This window comes from Chiloscyllium plagiosum, unplaced genomic scaffold (genome assembly GCF_037043375.1).
Source record: "Chiloscyllium plagiosum isolate Xiang-an unplaced genomic scaffold, Cpla_swu_hap1 HiC_scaffold_41, whole genome shotgun sequence".
NCBI classification, from domain to species: Eukaryota; Metazoa; Chordata; class Chondrichthyes; order Orectolobiformes; family Hemiscylliidae; genus Chiloscyllium; species Chiloscyllium plagiosum.
In genome coordinates, this window is record NW_028270179.1 from 12,420,508 (window position 1) to 12,440,578 (window position 20,071).

General features: G+C 41.4%; 1 protein-coding gene across 1 annotated transcript in view; it reads left to right on the forward strand.

The window, feature by feature from the left end:
* LOC148138153 (uncharacterized) overlaps positions 1–20,071 on the forward strand; it is a 72,124-nt gene that overhangs the window by 2,655 nt on the left and 49,398 nt on the right. Inside the window, exon 2 of the mRNA XM_087981831.1 lies at positions 15,397–15,685. Within this exon, the coding sequence (XP_087837957.1) occupies positions 15,397–15,685 (289 nt within the window). The remainder of the gene's footprint in view (positions 1–15,396; positions 15,686–20,071) is intronic.

Genomic DNA, 20,071 nt, shown 5'->3' on the forward strand with positions numbered 1-20,071 from the left:
GACTCTGCGTCGAACTCTATGGAGTTTAGAAGGATTCGGAGTGATCCAGTTGAAACTTACCGAATGCTATATAGCTTGGACAGAGTCGATGTTGGGAAGATATTTCCATTGTTTGGAGAGACTTGGACCCGAGGGTATACAATTAGAGTAAAGGAACGATATTTTAAAACAGAGATAAGGAGAAACATCTTCAGTCAGAGCGTGATGCATATTTAAAATGCACTGCCACAAAAGCCTTTGACTTCAGGTCATTGTGTATACTTCGGAAAAATAGATAAGTTCTTGTCTGTAAAAGGAATCAAGTGTTACGGAGAGAAGGCGGGAGAATGGAGTTGAGAAAGTTATCAGCGCTGAGTGATGGCAGAGCAGACTCGATGAGCTTAATGCCCTAATTTCACTCGCATGTTTTATGGTCTTGTCAAGACTTCACGTTTCTTCCAAACCAATCATTCATCAGTGTGCAGATATATCTAAATGTATGGCGTTTAGAGTGGTGAAAGTTTGAATAATAACGTCTTTGAACTTAAATTAAATAATGCTCGGAATTTATGGAGGCCATTTGGTCCTTATTTCGCTGCAGTCTCTTTGAACAAATGCCTGAGTTTGCCGACACAATAAAGGCATAGATTCCCAGCAGCTTGAGAAAAAGGTTCAGGCAAGATGGCGATTAACTCCGCTTCAGAAGTAAACATTGAAAAGAGCAACAGTGAATCAAAAGAAATCTGTAACCATTGGAAGCAAATGGTGGTGGTTTAACGTGAGGGTAAATTACATCTCAGCCGATGGGAAGGTAGGACCTGCCATGTTCTTAACCGAGAGATATTGCTACGATAAGTCATAGAAAAAAAGGCAAATCGTGTATGATGTGGAAAGAACTGAAGTTGTACATTGAGAAAGGGACATCCAAAGAGTAAAATGTTTTTTGAATGGAGAAAGCTGAAAATGAAAGCGACTTAGGGGAACTTGTGCAAGAAGAACAGAAAGCTAACACACGCGGTCAACAGATAATCGGGAAGGCTAATGGATTCTTGGCTTTCATTTCAAGAGCCTTGAAGTATAATCGAGTAAAATCTCACGGCAACTCCACAAAGAGCTGGAGAGATCGCAATTGGCGTGCTATGAAGTATTGGTTCGCCGATGTTTTACAAAAACGCTTCAAGATTTTGGAATCTATTCACTGGAGTTCAGAAGAATGAGAAAGGTTCTCAGGTGGAATGCACAAGATTGTTAAGGAGTTTCACAGGGGCGATGTTGAGAGAATGTTTCTCAAAATGGAGGCGTTACAGACGAGATCCTCAGATTGGGGGAGTAAAAATGGAAGACTGAGGTGCGCAGATATAATTTTTTCTCAAAAGTTTGGAAGCAATTGAAATTTGTTAGCACAGAGAGTCTGGGGGTGGTGGCGTAGAATGTTGTGTATATTTAAAACTGAGATAGATGGATTCTTGATCAATCCAGAAATCAAGGAGAAAGGGTAGGAAATTGGACGCGAGTAATGTTTGAACTGCCATGATCTGCAAAACAGCAAAGTTTTGAGTTACCAAATGGCCAACTCCTCGCCCGATCTCCTACGGTTTATACTTTATCTGGTACAGGAATCTAACTTCATCGAACCGTCACCACCTCCTGCAGATGCACCAGACAAAGCATGTTACCTGGATGCATCGCAGGTTGACAGTACAACTGCTCTGCCCAAGACTGGAAGAAATACAGAGAGCTGTCATCACTGCTTAGATCAACGCTCAAGCCAAACTTCAACCCACTGACTCTACCTACACTTCTTGTTGCTGCGGAAAGAAAGCCAACATCATTAAAGACTCCTCCCACAGCCGTTATAGTATCTTCTAGACTCTTAGAATCATAGAAAGCCATTGACAACGCGAAGACAAGCCCATTTGGCCCAAAATGGTCCATGGCGATCAATATATTCATCCTCTTCTAAATCTTTCCTATCCATATATTAGTACAAATGTGTTTCAAATATGGTTTATCTACCAGCCTCAACTACTTCAAATGGCATCTCATTTAGTATGCGGACCACCCTCTGTGTAAAACACTTGCCCTCAGGTCTCTTTTTACTCTATCCTCTTTAACCGTAAACTGATGGCCTCTCGTGCTCGATTCCCTAGCCTTGGGCAAAACACTGAGTGTATTCATTCTCTTTTGACAGACTCCAGGCAGAAAAGCTTTAACACACATACGAAAATGTTCAAGAACGTCTTCTTCCCCGCTGTTAAGGACTTCTGAACAGACAAATCAAACCTGAAATCTCATGTTGACGTTGCTTTCTGTACACGTTTGCGGCCGAAACTTGGTATTGCTTGCTCTGTTTTATAACCCCTGTGTCTTTGTGTCTTGTGGTCTGCCATACTGCACGCAACACAAAACGCTTCGTTGTACTTATGGATTGTGGCAAGGAAAAATCAAAATAAATCAAACTCACTTCTGGCATTGCTCTGCATCAAAGACCATTCAGCCTCCCAAATGACCTACCCAAGACCAACATCGATGCAACCACATTAGTATTAAAGTAGAAAGGTGAAATAGAGTTGACAGGTAGTGATACATAAAAGTAGGCAAGGTCGACCCAGGGGAAGATAATCGGCAAAGAGAAACGGAGAGATATGTGAAATGGCTAACACGGAGAAAGTGAGATAGAGAAATGAAAGATAAATTAGAGAGAATAATCAGGTAGAGGCAGCAAAATAGAAACGCCAAAAGGAGATAAAGCGGTAGAGAGTGTTGGGGGGGGGGGGCGGTGTGGTGGAGGGGGGATGCAGAATGAGCTGCTTGGAAGTGGACAGACCAGGAATGGTTCCGAATTGAAATAAACAACTGCCACCACCTTCCAGAATCCCAGGACGTCGCAGAGTGGGGCACACACATGCCCTCACTATTGACTGCTGACATTGATTTGCTCGGGGTGTCAAGACAGCTATGTTGCACACAAAATTTCCCAATGTTACCAAAAATGTAACGGCTGGTCTGTTGTAGGGATCCGTTTTGGTGCCAGTTCAGTGTTGGGGGTGGCGCTGGGAGAGAGTTGGGAGAAACCTCAAGGTCTGATTCCATGAACTGCTTGATTCTAAGAAGTTATAGGAACCGATAATGATACATCAATGTTAACGGGGTGAAGGCCAACTAGATATAAAGCCAAATTGCTTCCAACGTTAATTAACTGATTAACCTTCCATGCGAAGAGAAATGGAAGCAATCATGCCATTCAGCGTTGGAAGTAGAGAAGCAATTGGAAATGAAAGTCGAATCAGAACCATCTGAAATAGAGAAGTTTTGTGGATAATCGCCCAGCCTCTTTTAAATATCCAAACACATCATTTCTTGCCCAATTGCAATGGGTTTAAATGCAGACTTGGGCTATTTTTGTTTCCCGCATGCTATTCTTGTTGTCAACAATCAGCAACAATTCTTCAATCTGAACAAAACATTGGCGTGATTAAAACGTCGGTCTTATATGTCCTCGGTTTGATGTGGAGATATGATATATGAACTCAGACCTCTTGGCTCAAAGGTCAAAATATCAGAAAGGATTCTTCCTTCACACCACAACTGTCCGCGGTAACTTACCTGTTATTGTTAGCTCTTTATGTCTAATGTTTGACTAATGCATTGTTTGAGAATTGGTTGGAAACTAATTTCTCTTCAGGAACACAACATCAGATTAAACGCCGAGAAGCGGACACACTTGACAGGAATACTTCTATTTAAGGAATGTGGGGCGACTATCTCTGCTTGTTTTGGACGTCAGTTAGTCTGTTAAATATTTGCCTTTAACACGGATCATACCGGCCACAGGCTCCATTCACTGTCTGAGGTTTCCACAAAGGCTGCAATGTCCAACTGTAAAACCTGGAAAGAACCCAGCATTTCATTGTGTTTTCAATACATGTAACTGGTTGCCCATATTTTACACATTGCATTACCGTAGACAATGCAAACTCTGCTTTGAAATGTGAGTCACCTCACGCTGTTCATGTTGAATTACTGTGGACAACAAAGTTTGGACAATGCAATGTGTCTAAATATCAAGGACCCAACATAGTAGTTGTTGTGTGACTATTGATATTGCTTTGCTGCAGTATATACACGGATAGTTGTTCAAGCCAAACAGTAGACATTCTATTACAGCAGACAATGCACAGAGTACTCATTTCTGATTGTACAAATAGCTATTCTGCTCAAGAGTAGACATTCTGTTATTGCAGACGATGCACACTTTGCAAACTGCTGAGTGTCCATGCGTCAGTTCATTTACACAGCTTATATTGTAGTACTTTGCACAAAACACTGTCTCAGTACTGCTGAGTACCCGAATATCTGTCCTCCAACACTGTCCACATCGTATTACGTATATGAGCGTGTCTGAGATTAGGCATATTTGAACATGCACATATGTGCGTTTGTGAGAGTGTGTGTGTCTGTATTTGAATGTAAGTATGCGATTTGTGTACTTATCTGTACATGCATGATGTGAAAGTGTCTGTTTGTGTGAATGTGAGTGCGTCTGTATTTGTGTGAGTGTTTGTGTATGACTTGCGTGTGTGGCTGTCCACGTGAATGTGTGTGAGTCTACGTGCATATCCGTGTGTGAGAGAGCCTTTGTATACGAATGTATGAAATTATGTGAAAATGTGTTTCACTGTGTGTGTCTGTGTGTATGAAAGTCTTACTACGAATTCATTAATTTCTCTTCGGGTTTCGTCACCTCGCAAGCTGACATCATCAGTGCTTTCCAGTGAACCATTTGTGGTCTGTCCTGAATGGTTTTTGTTTGTCATTTTTTCTGGAACTTCTGGTTCTGTGTCTGATTTTCTTGTGTATGGGGGTCCAGTTCAATGCATTTATTGTTTCAGTTCGCTTTGGGATGCCATTCTTCAATGAATTCTGCAAGGTGGCTTTGTTTTGCATGTGTTAAGATGTTAGATTTGGCCAGTAAAACTTGTGTCACTCTTTGTCTGTGTTCTTGGAAATGAGAGAGCACTGGTCGAATCTGGCATGGGAAGCCGATGTTTGTGCCCAAAGTATGTTCAATCTTCTTCATATTTGTTCAATGTAGTGCTGTTCACAGTCCTTGCAGGCAATCTTGTCGATTACGTACGCGCTTTTGGATGTGGTTTTCTTTGGATGTCTTTAACTTATGTGAGTGGCTGGTCGATGATGTCACCTGGTTTGTGGACCAGTATGACTCCTACAGGTCTGTATGCCACTTCTAGTGTATCGCAGTGTGTGTGTGCTTGCGTGTATGTTGTGAGTGCAAACGTGTGTGTTACGTGTCTCAATAAGTATTTTGTATGGTGAACCAATGTGTATCTGTATGATTGAGCATACCAGTCCGTGCATGTGATCTTATGTAAGTGCAATTAAATATAAATGTGTGTATGTCAGGGTGTATGACTGTGCGTATGCCTGTGCATGTGCGTCAGTATCTGTGTGAGTGTGTGTGTTTCAGTTTGTGTGTGCGTATGTGTGCAGGTGTGTATGCGCGTGTGATGGAGAGTGAGGGAGAGGGAGAGAGTTTGTTTGTCTGCGTGTGTGCCAGTGTAAATGCGTTTGTTTCACCATGTGTGTGTATGTGAGTATGAGTGAGTGTGCACAAGTGTCTGTCTGTGAGTGTGCATCAGTTAGTGCGTGTCTGAATATGAAGGCGAGTGTGACTGAATTTGTGTGTGTGTGTATATACAGAGGCGAGCAGAGGGAGAGCATTTCCAGTGACGGTATCTGCGCCAGTGCAGCAGCAGGGAGTTTAAAATTCTTTATTGCAATTTGATAATCAGACCTTTCCCAGCATTTTCAGATAATCTGCGAATTAATAAAACCACAAACCAGACGTGTGATGTCTCCGACATGTTTTCTTTTTAATAAAACACATTTGTTGAATCATTGTAACACCTGCAGTAGACATGTCCAGCTCAATAACAAAACTTCCTGTTTTTTCTTTGATATGTTATTTTCGCCAAAGCTTGTGTTTATTTGAGAAACAAACTTTGAATAAACACTCATTGAGTTCCAAATTTAAGCTTTTTGTGTTATGAATACATGTTGAGCAGTTTAGGGCAACACCAGAATTTAGAAGATTGCGGGAGATCTATGAGAAGCTGAATTGCATTGACAAAATAGACGTAGAGATAATGTTTCCTTATGTGGGGTAATCAAGAACGAGAGCTCACAGTTTTTCGATAAGGGATTGTAAGCTTAAAATGAAATCATTGGGGGAGTGTTTTTATCAAATGATAATACATATGTGGAATTCACAGAGTGTGGTAGATGCCGTGTGTTATGACGATACATTGAACCCTTCTGCTAATGAAAACCACAATACCCAGGTAAGCTCGTTCTGCCTCATCACCTGTTAAAAGTGTTCGGTAGTGAAAACACCCCGATTTCCACTGTTTAATGAAAAAAAAACACAATTTATTTTCCTAACGCTGAAAGTGAATTCCAAACAAAAACTGTTCAAAATCTGAGCCCACTTGTCTTAACTAACCAAAGTCTTACCCCACATCTTTAAAAATTCTGTTTCAAAAACACCATTTAATCTGTCTAAGTCCATGTAATCTCTGTTGCTGAAATCCTTCCGGTCTTCTGAATCTCTCAATTATGATGTCCTTCCTTTTCTGTTGATTTCTGCCCAGGCCGTCTTCCTAGATTTGTATTGATTGGTTGTTAGTATGCAATCATGCTATAATGCCTACCTCTGAACAATGTACATGAACCCCATACAAATTCTGTAAGATGTTGGATACATTTCATTGCTCAGGGGTATTCTAACTTCTGGGCGAATCAGAGCCTGCCAACTCTGCGCTGTATTATTGAATAAGCGTTTAATTCTGAAATTGAAAAGTCGTTCACAGGTGTACTTATCGACTGTTCACGGAACTGAGAGACCCCTCCCTAGCAGTTCAGGTCTTCAGGTGGATCTAATTGAAGCTAACAGAATACTGAGAGTCTTGAGTAGAGGACAGAGTGGGAAATGTTTCCATTTGCAGGAGCCAAATGTGCCCGAGGGGACAGCCTTGGAGGAAAGGAAAGACTCTTCAGACCGGAGATAAGGGGAACTGATTCAGTCAGAGGGTGGTGAATATGTGGAATTCATGGATGCAGAATACCGTGGAGATCAAGTTGCTGAGTATATTTAAGGTAGAGTGTTGCATTTTCTTGATTGTTAAGGGCATCAAATGTTACGGAAAGAAAATGGGAGAATGTGTTCGGGAAACTTCCCAATCATTGTTTAATGGTGAAGCAGATTCGATTGGTCGAATAGTCTCATTCATACTCGTACCTCTTTTGGCCTAAACTAAATGAATGCAAAATCATGAAGGAGCGCACCAAATGTCACCACTAAATGTGCTTGAGTCCAATAATTCTAAACTCAACTTGCACTACGAGAATTTCATCCTGGGCAAGAAACCCAAACGTCCGTATGGAGAAGAAGAGATACCTGCCAGTTCCAAACCACCTACCCACAACGGCCCCAGGTTCTGTAAGGAGATAGTGTGACGATGCATCTCCTTTAATAATATTATATTCTCCTTGTTTCTTTTATTTTTAAAATGACTTGTAAAAGGTGGTGGTTCCAATTTGTCTGTGTTTAGGGAACTTTGATTATGGCTAATAGGTACTGCGCATGTTAAACATAAGAGAAAAGGCTAACATAAAAATAACCCGCTTCGACACTGAAAAATCAAATCTCGCGGTTCAAGCATTTTTCAATTTTCTGTTAGATTTCGTTGGGGGACCCAACAAGCTACTGGCAATAAGGAGTGTCCTTATCTCAGCTAATGATCTTGTTTGATCTTCTCTGCAACCTCTCTCTCCTGTAAGAATCCGTCTTTTATTTCAATTTTTTTGCCAAGGCGTTTGTATATTGAATTTGGCAGGATATCAGAACAGCAGTCCGTTAAATTGCGGGAGATATTTTGTTGGTAGGCTTCAAAAATTGCTGTTATTCTAAATTCTGCATCTTTTTGCTTAGATTCATTCAGTACTCTGTAAATAAATTTTGTTCTGCTTAAAACTGAGTGGCTCTTCCACTGTGTGGAATATTCGCCTTATTTTTGTTTACAACTCCTGCAAAAGTTGGGGTTTGGGCTACGTTTTGATTTATATTGAGGTGTCTGTCCTGGTCGACAACAATTGCTTCGATTATAACCCTTTGTCTTAATTGAAAGGCAAATGGAAGATGTTGTGTTCAAAATACGATTCGATTTGTCTAACAGGAAGCTGTTAGCAAAGCATCATTTGTTCTCGTGACAGAGTTAAAGTACAATAAAAACTATGGAAAGCATAATTTTTAGTCAATTCAACATATGTTACAAAATAAAATAAGTGTGAGCAAAATAGTTGATGCATTTTGTTACGTAACACAACAAAGCAAGACATGCTACGTTCAAATAAACGCATTGAAATAGAAATTTATTTGTCAGCAACATTATTTTAGTTTTAGTCCTATTTGCAAACTAGGCTCAGCATTAATGGCCAGAGAGAGCTTATCGCATTTTTCAGCGCTTTTCTGAATTTCCTCTGCGTTATTATATAAATGAACGGGTTCTGTAAACAAATCAAAAACTTCAGCGAAGTGCCTGCTTCATGGGCGACGTATCCTGGATCACTGTAGTCGCCTCTGTAATAGGTGGTGTTTGATATTCGAGTTGACACAAAGCTCACAGAAGCTGTCAACCAAAACAAGATGAAACAACCTGACACAGAGAACAATAAAATGATGGATTTCATGCGGTTTTCAATCTCTGGATCACTGCAATTTTTATCTCGATAACCTTTGTGGGCTTGGCGGATTCTATTGGCCAGGAGAATAGATCTTATGGTCATAGAATTAAACAAGAGAATCAGAGAAAAAGGAAACCAAACTACCCAGGTGCTGTGAAACCAGACGAAAGCTATACCTGTTGGTGAGAAAAAAAAATCTTCACTTGACTGACATCCCCACTGCACTCCATTAATTAGTTGTTGGGTTTCATATGCAAACAAAGTTGGAATATTCTTGAGAAAACTGACAAAAGAGAACGTTGTTATGACTACGCCAGCATTTCTTGGGGTGCAGAACTTTCGTTTAAATTTCTGGTCACAGATAGCTACAAAACGGTCGAATGTGAAGGAAACTGTGAACCACACAGATAAGTCGACGCTGGAAATCATCGTGTATAAAATAGTCCTGCACACTGGAGTACGCGACAAGAAGGAAAATGGAAAATGAAAACTGAAAATGCGATATAAGGTTACGTCGATGAAAATAACCATTAGATCAGCTGAGGCCATGGCTATCATGTAGACCGACGTGCACTTAGTAACACCGCAGTTCCTTCGAGGCAGAATTATAAGAGTCATCACATTTGCTGCAAGGAGGAGAGACCAGATTAGGCACGTTTTAACAACTGATTGACATCAATTAAGAAGCACCTGCTGTGAAAGATTTATTCCATTTACAGAGCATCGGTATGAAAAAAAAACTAAAAGATGGAGGTTATTATTGGGACGTCGCATGGGAAGTGATACACCTTATATGTCCATTACCATTTTATAAATGCGATAGATACCTGAAATACCATTATCAACTCTGTCTGAACTGCACAGAATAATACGGAACTCTACTAAAACTTTTGTGCAGTCATTTCAAAAATATTGCAACAGGAGTAATGATATTTTAGTAAGGTAGATGGAACATGATCGAGTAGAATGTTTGCTCACCTGACAAGCGGATTTAGAACGCTTATTCGGAGGAGACCACTACTTTCCTGCTTTGTAGTAGGAAAAATGAAATCGTCAATATCAATTACTAATACATAGGTCACACGACACCAGTTTAGTCTCCAACAGGTTTACTTGAAATCACAAGCTTTAGTCATTTGAAATCACCTGAAAATAACCTGGTGTCGTTTGACCTCTGAGTTTGTCCATCCAAGTACAACACCAACTCCTTCACATCATCGCAATTATCAAGAAACAGACGATTAGAACATACCAGGTATGCCAATGGTTGCAATAATCGGGTAGTAAATCTCTTTTACCAGCATTATTGCAGGTTTTTCCATTTTCTCAGTAAATTCCGTATAAACAGGAAGGCACTGACTGGTGGATGTCATAGCTAATAGCAGACGAGCTCATTTATGCACCATTCAATCCACCAAGGAGATAATTAGTTTTTCCATAATTAGCATTTGTTATATTGTTTTACCAAATGCAGGCTGGTGGTTTCTGTTTATATGCATGACAAGCCAGATATCAAAGGATCATTCACATTGATAATCTTATTTCTTTTTTTTCTGTTAAATATGTGCATTCATAAAGTTTGGGTTGATCAGGATATCCGTTTCCACGGCATTTTCTCAAGCAGCCTCCTTTGCTTGAATTTTCTAGCACCTGAACGTGACTTAGATGAAATGATTCAACTCCTGCAGAGCGGGTGGGGAAACAAGCCCTGCCACATGTATGATGAAAATAGTATTGCAGAAATGTTGCTCATACACAAATTAAGGATATTTCTCTCCTGACTATTGTAGTAACATATTCACAATACCAGAAACATAGAAACACAAATAATGGATTGAGACGTAGAGCATTCGGCCTTTCGAGCATGCACTACCATTCAACAGGATCATGGCTGATCATGAAGTCTCAGTATCTCATTCCAACTTCCTGCCCATACCACATTTAATATGTCTGATGAACTGGACTGAAAAAAAATCCTGGGGGAGAGAATTCCAAGCGTTCATAACTCTGTGAATGAGCAAATTCTTCTTCATCTCAAATCTGACTAGCATACTCCTTATTATTAGGCTCTGACCCCGAGTTCTGGACTTTACCAACATCAGCAACATTCTTCTGTCATCTAGCGTGTGTAGCCCCATGAGCATGTCATATGAGCATGTTTGTGGGCGGCACGGTGGCACAGTGGTTAGCACTGCTGCCTCACAGCGCCAGAGACCCGGGTTCAATTCCCGCCTCAGGTGACTGACTGTGTGGAGTTTGCACGTTCTCCCCGTGTCTGTGTGGGTTTCCTCCGGGTGCTCCGGTTTCCTCCCACAGTCCAAAAAATGTGCAGGGTCAGGTGAATTGGCCATGCTAAAATTGCCCGTAATGTTAGGTGTAGGGGTATGGGTGGGTTGCGGGACGGTGTGGACTTGTTGGGCCGAAGGGCCTGTTTCCACACTGTAATGTAATGTAATCTAAATCTAATCTAATGTTCCCGTGACAATGGCTCGCCACCCTTCTAAGTTCCAGTGAATACACGCTCTATCCAACAAAACTTTCATCACCTTCATTCACCGACAAGTCAAAGCCACCCACTAACTGGAAGAAGAACAATTCAACTTCCGTCCTGGGTCCTGCAACACACGGAATTAATGCCAATTTCACCAGTTTCCTCATTTCCACTTGCCCCACTTCATCCCATATCGAGCCTTCCAAGTCATTAAAGCCTTTTAACTTGACCGAGCTGCCAGCCTCCTTCTCACCCATGCAAACCGTTCGTCCCAGCAACGTTTCCAAACACTTCCCACCTGTATCTATCAATTGCCATCCCACCATACGTCCACGCAGCCTCACGCTAGGCCTCCATTTATGTGTCACCCACTACCTCCTCCTTATGCCTGGTGAAGGGCTTATGAATCATCGACAGTCCTGCTCATTGGATGCTGCCTGAACTGCTGTGCTGCTTTCTATATTCACACACTTCGACTTTCCTCAAATGTCAATCTTGCCATCTCCGAATCAGTCTGGTGAACCATTGCTGGACGCCGTCAATAGCAAGAACGCTATTTCTCAGCCAAAGAGTTCAAAGCTACACGGAGTTCTCAAAGTGTGGCCTCGCCAAGGCCCTATATAAGTGCAGCAAGACATCCTTACTCCGATATCAACCATTCTTGCGACGAAGGCCAGCATGTCATTAGGTTCCCTGACTGCCTGCTGTACCTCCATACTATCCATCAGCGACCGTTCCACCATGATGCCCAGGTTTCGTTGCACCTCACCTTTCCTTGAACTGATACCATTCTTACAATAATCTGCCTTCCTACATTTGGGGCCAAAGTGGATAACCTCACATTTATCCACATTATGGGTACATTTGCCAATTAGTTTCTCACTCAGGCAGTGTGTTCAAGTCACTCTGCAGCCTCTGAGTATCATCTTCATAACATACACTGCCAAATAGCTTAGTACTATACTATTCTTCTGGTGCTTACCTCGAATTATCGTTTGGTAAAAAAAAAAATGTTTATCGATTTTCTTTTGTCGTGTCTGATCATGCAATTAACGATCTTCAAATAATTCATAAAATGGTGATTTCAGTTAATAGTTTCAAAGGATTAAGTGCAATTTTTGCAATCCTATTTCACATGCATTCCAAACAAACAAAGGAACCAACAAACCTACATGAAGACAAACGAGCACAATAATCAGCAAATACATTTGCAAAATTCCTTCATGAGGACAGAATTTGATCAACGGCAAGAATTTGAATCATTCAGGTAGCATTCAACATATGACCTTTTCAGCAAGCTTTTTTACATGGAAAGCAGAACCAACTTGTGAATTGTTGAGAGTTGATCATAGTGTTCTCAGAGGATGTTGATGTCTACCCGAATTCAATCGCTGCCTGTATGTCAGGCATAAAAATGTAATCCTGGGCGATCCGACATGTGCAGAAACAGGCGTCATATGGAGTAAGTAATCATCGCTTTGATAAATCTAAAATCACTGTACATGGTCAGGAAACAATATTCCATGGAATGAATAAATGGAGAAACGAATATTCCATGATATGTGTAAGGCTCAAAGATTCGAAGAGAAAGATCATGTTGTAACAACATTTGATTCAATGGAAGGTAAGCCCAATACGGTGTTATGTGCCAGGCCAGATACCCTCAAAACACTTAAAGAAGTAGTCAGACTCCACCTTTGCGAGTTGTTGTAAGCAGAAGTAACGCTGATAGTCGAGGAGGGATGCAGCTGTTCAAACCAATTATGTTCAAAATGAACAAAATTTATTAACAAGAATACTGAACAAAATACAAGCAAAAGAGAACAGAATACAGACCAACGATCTATCCGAAAACCCAACGGATTATGCCAACGTAACGATGCTGTCTCCAATACTTACCACAAAACCCGTAAGCGCCCCTTGGCACAACATTGACCAAAGACTTGAGCAAACAAATTTTCAAAATAAATTAAGAGCAAAATGGATTACATTATTACAAGGAAGACCAAAACATAAAGTGTATTATGAACATGTGGGTGTATTATACCTTTACGAGAGTTAAAACTAGCAGTGACAGCACTAAGTGTTCTGAAAAACATACGATGTAACATGTGGTCCACTCGTTGGTTAGCGTGGGTAGTTGGTTTTCTAAAGACAAAGAAGGAGATTTGAATTAGACCAATCAGTTTAAGGTATACCCAATAAATACTAAAGTACAATCTAATTTGAGTTTAGTACGTTGACATTCTTAAAACCCAATGACATAATCTGTGTTTTGGGAGTATGAGGTCAGGTAAAATTGAACAGTTGAGAGGAGAACTCCCAAGCCACCAAAATGTAAAAAGACTGCCCGAGAATTTCTCTCTTAAAGGTACTTTTATCGAGCATTAAACCGTAAAGCAGAATCCCGAAGAAGAAGAAAAGAAGACAGGAATACACAACAGAACTGAAAGCTGCTTGGTTTTGAGATTGCTTTGCTTTGTAAATGATAAATATATAATGTATAAATGAGGTAGTGATATATAAATGTGCCAAAACCCTTCCAGATTTTGCTGAGAAAGGCATTGAAACCTTCTTTATTTCATTTGAAAAATGGGCAGGGCAGATGGAATGGTCTGAGAATTTACAGGTACTTCCCATTCAGTTTAAACTGGTAGGTAGAGCCAGTGAGGTATTTGCCACACTGTCATACGAGGTGTGAAGTGATTATTAAGATGTTAAACAGGCTATTTTAAATGTTTATGAATTGGTTTGGGAATATTAGCGGCAGCAGTTTCTAAACACAAAGAAGGAACATGGTCAAAATTATGTTAAGTTCGAAAGAATTCAACATAGTCATTTGGATCAATGGATATGTGGTTTGAAAATAGATAAGACGCTTGAGGAACCCAGAGAGATTATTCTACTGGAGGAGCTTAAAAAACTCACTTGCAGAGATGGTAAGACTTCACGTGGAGTAACAGAAAGTTCAAGAAGTGAGAAGGGACACAGAAGTAGCAGATGAGTACATGTTGGTTCATAAGACACATTTCAGGCCAGAATTTCGTCCTGTGAGGGAGAAACGTTGGGAGAAGGCGAGATCCGACACAACGAAGCAGTGAGTCGAGCGCACAGGATAAAAAAAAAACTCCAAGAGGGTGAAAAGAGGTCAATGGCCTCAGGTGTTTTCACCGACATTGAGTGAGACACAGAAAATGGAGTGCCAGTGGTTTCGGAACGGTATTGGGAAGAGGCGTTTTCACTGCCAGAAATTTGGTCACGTACAGTCATAGTGCTGCCGTTAAAGAAAGGCACTGTGGAAAAAGATGTGGGACAAGAAGCTAAGCCAGTAGCATTAATGAACGTAATAAACAAAACCCCAAGAACAGCTGAGCGGGTGCAGGAGAGTGCAGTTCACAGATCAGTAGGAGCTAAGTATAAAGTTATTACTTGATCTCTCTAAAGAATGTAACTCTGTGTAACGATTACTCACAAAGAAACGGCGAGAAGGACAACAGGTTATAGTTCTGAGCAATACAGGATGAAACGAGTCACGTATCAGAAGCGATGAACGAATATGCACTTCTTCTGGTCTGTTACCCGAGAGTGTGGTAATTTGTGGGACAGATGGAAAGAAATTTAGCTTTCCCCGATGTTAGATCAGGTTGGATTGCCAACTCAAGACTGGGAAATTTACAGTGAGTGATTGAACGTGTTCAAGTTCTATGAATTCAGTTTGTTCCTTCGGAATGATTTGGCAGGGTCCAAGCTCGGAGTGACACCCCGTAGAGTGGAGAAGATTAGATTAGATTAGAGTACAGCATGGAAACATGCCCGTCGGCCCAACAAGTCCACACCGACCCGCCGAAGCGTAACCCACCCATACCCCTACATTTACCCCTTACCTAACACGACGGGCAATTTAGCATGGCCAATTCACCTAACCTGCACGTCTTTGGACTGTGGGAGGAAACCGGAGCACCCGGAGGAAACCTCACGCAGACACGGGGAGAACGTGCAAACTCCACACAGTCCGTCGCCTGAGGCAGGAATTGAACCCAGGTCTCTAGTGCTGTGAGGCAGCAGCGCTAACCACTGTGCCACTGTGCCGCCTAAGGAAGATCATGAAACTGATGAGTTAAATCGGAAATACGCTGGTATTTCCACACTTGTGTGTTAAGCAGATCACACTATTATACGTCAGAGCACGATGCAAAAAGTAAAGAGAAAGCCGAAGGAGTTGAGTGTCAGTTAGTGGATACCCTGTTTGACATAAATGTGCAGGAAGAACCTGATCAGGCAGACGGTCAAACAGAGATGTATATTCCTGAAAGACGAAGAGACTTGCAAAAGCAAGACAATACAATAAAATATGTACATGTGAATGTGCACACTGGAAAGGCGGCAGAGAATGTTCCAGAGCATTATCATCTGAAAGATAGAATCCTAAGACGGAAATGGAGACTACGGCAGGTTTGTTTCGAGGAAAAATGTGCTGAAACGCACCAGGTTGTGTTGCTTTCTACATGCAGATAGGAGGTGCAAGCTCTTTCTGCATGTAGAAAGTTACTTCGAGGTACGGAAAACTCAGGCTTTGATCCAAAAATGTTTTTTATTTTCCTGGAATGCACAAGGATAGGGTTTATTTTTGCCGAATGTGTCATACATGCCAAATAGTTGTGAAACTTCAGGCCGTAAAATAAAGCACTTTTGTTGCCAATTACTACATTAGAAGAACTTTTCATGTGGGTTATAATTGATTGCGTCGGTCCACTACTCATCCAAAAGTGGGAATCGACTAGGTTTCTGGAGGCAATTCCATTATGGAGTAACAATTCAATAAGAGTAGTAGAGGAGTTAGTAGCTTTCTTCACAGGGTGTTGGCTACCCAGTGAGATTCAGTTGGACCATTGGTAACATTTTCTTGCAAGGTCAATTAAGGGGGTTATGGATATCTTAGGTATACATCACTTTAAGTCCAGTGTGTATCATCCTGAGTACCAGGGAGATTGAGAAAGGTGCCATCAGACACCGAAGATCATGTTGACAGCACACTGTCAGGGTTACCCGAATGATTGGGATAAAGGTATCCCATTCGCATTGTTTGGCATGAGAGGTGCCTGAAACGAATCTATTCAGTTCACTCCCTTTGAGTTAATATTCGGTCATGAAGTGAGAGGCCCTTTGAAATGAACTAAAGATAGATTGACAGGACCAAAGTCGTAGATCTCACAATTCAGTTATTTTTTCGAGGTAAGGGAGATATTAAATCGCTTAGGTGAGTTCGCTAAACTGCACCTCAAGAGGTCACAGTGTAGAATGAAGCAGGTGATAGACACTCGGACGTTTTCCAGAAGGGATAACTTGTTAGTAATGTTACATGCAATAGGAAATCCGTTCAAAACCAGATTTAGTACTCCATATCAAAGTAGGAAGAAGTTCAGTCAGGTGAACCATCTAGTAAAGATACCAGATAGAAAAAAAAAGTATCGAGTATGTCATGTGACCATGCTGAAAAAAAAGCTTTGTACTAGGGAGAAAGAAACGGGACAAAAACATGTGTTCGGTACTGCACCACAGAGTGAGGAATCAAATCCAGTTGATGTGCCTCTAAATGGACATTAGAAATGAATTATCCCTGAGGAGTGGGATATGTTAGGGACGTAAAAGTCTTAGGAGGGTAGAACGCAGTCGACAGATTTGCAACTGCAGCATCAGAACATATGTAAGAATCAGATGAGGTGGACGAATGCTATTGCAAACTAAGCAGACGCAGGGAATACTGCATCAATAAAACAACATTCCTATTGGTTTAATCCATTCAAAACCAAAGAGGTCGAGATTCAGGAGGAGGTCTTGCTCGGCAAGGAAGTCATCGAACCAAACCAGAGAGAGTGGAGTTCATTGATCGTCTCGGTTTCCAAACAGGGCGGGACTCAACTATTCTGCATGGATTATCAGAAGGTCAACGCCGTTACAAAATCGGTATCATCCAATTCCGAGATTAAATGAATGTATCAAGAAAGTCAGACAATTCAGTTACATCACGAAGTTAGACGTAATGCATGGGTACTGGCAGGTAACTTCATCAGAGAGGGCGAAAGAAATTTCTGCGTTTGTAACCCCAATTGAGATATATCAGTTTAAATTGATTCACGTTGAAATGAAGAACGCACACCCGCGACATTCAAAAGACTCATGAGGTGAACAGTGGCTGGATGAATAAACCATGCAGTCTATTTGGTGAATGTATTGATCTTTCGTACGAAATGAACTAAGTGTCTGCTAACAGAATCTGAAGCGGGACAGTTTAAGACAATAGGCAATAGGTGCAGGAGGAGGCCATTATGTCCTTCGAGCCTGCACCACCATTCATTATGATCATGGCTGATCATCCTCAATCAGTACCCTGTTCCTGCCTTATCTCCATAACCCTCGATTCCAATATCCTTGAGAGATCTATCCATCTCTTTCTTAAACGAATCCAGAGACTGGACCTCCACTGCCTTCTGGGGAAGAGCATTCCATACTCCCACCACTCTCTGAGTGAAGAGGTTTCTCCTCATCTCTGTCCTAAATGGGCTACACCTTATTTTTAAGCTGTGTCCTCTGGTTCGGGACTCACCCATCAACGGAAACATGTTTCCTGCCTCCAGTGTTTCCAATCCTTTAATAATCTTATACGTCTCAATCAGATCCCCTCTCAGTCTTCTAAACTCAAGGGTATACAAGCCCAGTCGCTCCAATCTTTCAACATAAGATAGTCCCGCCATTCCAGGAATTGACCTCGTGAACCTACGCTGCACTCCCTCATTAGCCAGAATGTCTTTCCTCAAATTTGGAGTCCAGAACTGCACACAATATTCCAGGTGCGGTCTCACCAGGGTCCTTTACAGCTGCAGAAGAACCTCTTTGCTTCTATACTCAATCCCTCTTGTTATGAAGGCCCGCATGTTATTATCTTCCTTCACTACCTGCTGTACCTGCATGCTTGCCTTCATTGACTGGTGTACAAGAACACCCAGATCTCTTTGTACTGCCCCTTTTCCTAACTAGACTCCATTTATGTAGTAATCTGCCTTCCTGTTCTTGCCACCCAAGTGGAAAACCATACTTTTATCCACATTAAACTGCATCTGCCATGCATCTGTCCTAACCTGTCCAGGTCACCCTGTAATCTCCTAACATCCTCCTCACATTTCACCCTGCCACCCAGCTTTGTATCATCAGCAACTTTGCTAATGTTACTATTAATACCATCTTCTATATCATTAACATATATTGTAAAAAGCTGCGGTCACAGCATTGATCCCTGCGGTACCCCACTGGTCACCGCCTGACATTCGAAAGGGATCTGCTTATCACTACTCTTTGTTTTTTGTCAGCCAACCAATTATCAATCCAAGTTAGTACTTTGCCCCAATACCATTCGCCCTAAGTTTGCTCACTAACCTCCTATGTGGGACTTTATCAAAAGCTTTCTGAAAGTCCAGGTACACTACATCCGCTGGATCTCCCTTGTCCATCTTCAGATTTACATGCTTAAAAAAATCCAGAAGATTAGTCAAGCATGATTTCCCCTTCATAAATCCATGCTGACTCTGACCTATCCTGTTACTGCTATCCAGATGTGTCGTAATTCCATCCTTTATAATTGACTCTAGCATCTTTCCCACCACGAAGGTCTGACTAACTGGTCTATAATTTCCTGCTTTCTCTCTCGCTCCTTTCTTAAAAAGTGGTACAACATTAGCCACCCTCCAATCCGCACGAAATGATTCTGAATCTGTCGAACTCTGGAAAATAATCACCAACCCATCCTCGATGTCTAGAGCTCCCTCCTTCAGTACCCTGGGATGCAGACCATCAGGCCCCGGGGACATATCAGCCTTCAGACAACAGTCCCTCCAACACCAATTCCTGGCACATATAAATTCCCTTCAGTTCCGGTCCTTCAGCCACTGTTACGTCAGGGAGATTGCTTGTGTCTTCCTCAGTGAACGCAGATCCAAAGTACCAATTCAACTCTTCTGCCATTTCTTTGTTCCCCGTAATATATTCCCCTGTTTCTGTCTTCAAGGGCTCAATTTTAGTCTTAACAATTTTCCCCTTTTACATACCTAAAAAAGCTGTTACTATCCTCTTTTATATGTTTGACCAGTTTACCTTCGTACCTCATTTTTTTTCTCTGCGTATTTCGTTCTTGGTAATCCTCTGTTGTTCTTCAAAAGCTTCCCAGTACTCCGTTTTCCCACTTATCTTTGCTATGCTCTATTTTTCTCTTTTGACTTGATATGTTTCTTAACATCCCTCGTCAGCCACGGCCACCCCGCCTCCTCATAGGATCTTACTTCCTTTTTGGAATGAACTGATTCTGCATCTCCTGCATTATACCTAGAAATATCTGCCATTATTCCTCCACTGTCATCCCTGTTGAGGTATTGCACCATTGAACTTTGGCCAGCTCCTCCCTCATAGCTCCATAGTTCCCTTTATTCAACTGAAATATTGTCCGTACCATTTGTAACCTCTCCCTTTAAAATTGTAGATTGAAGCTTATCATAATAGGTCTTACTGTAATAAGACTTATTGTTTAAGACAGAAGCTCATCACCACCCTCTCACGAGAAACTATGAATGGGCAACAATCACCGCCTTACCAGAGACACAAACGTTCAGATTTGTTACGTCTGTCAATTAGTTTCCTGTATGAATATCATTGGTACGGAGAAGACAAAGGAAATCCATATATTTGGAATATTGTGTGTAATTTTAGCCTCCTTCCTATCGGAAGGATATGGCAAAACCTGAAAGGGTACAGAAAAGATTTACAAAGATTTTGCCAACGTTGGAGGATTTG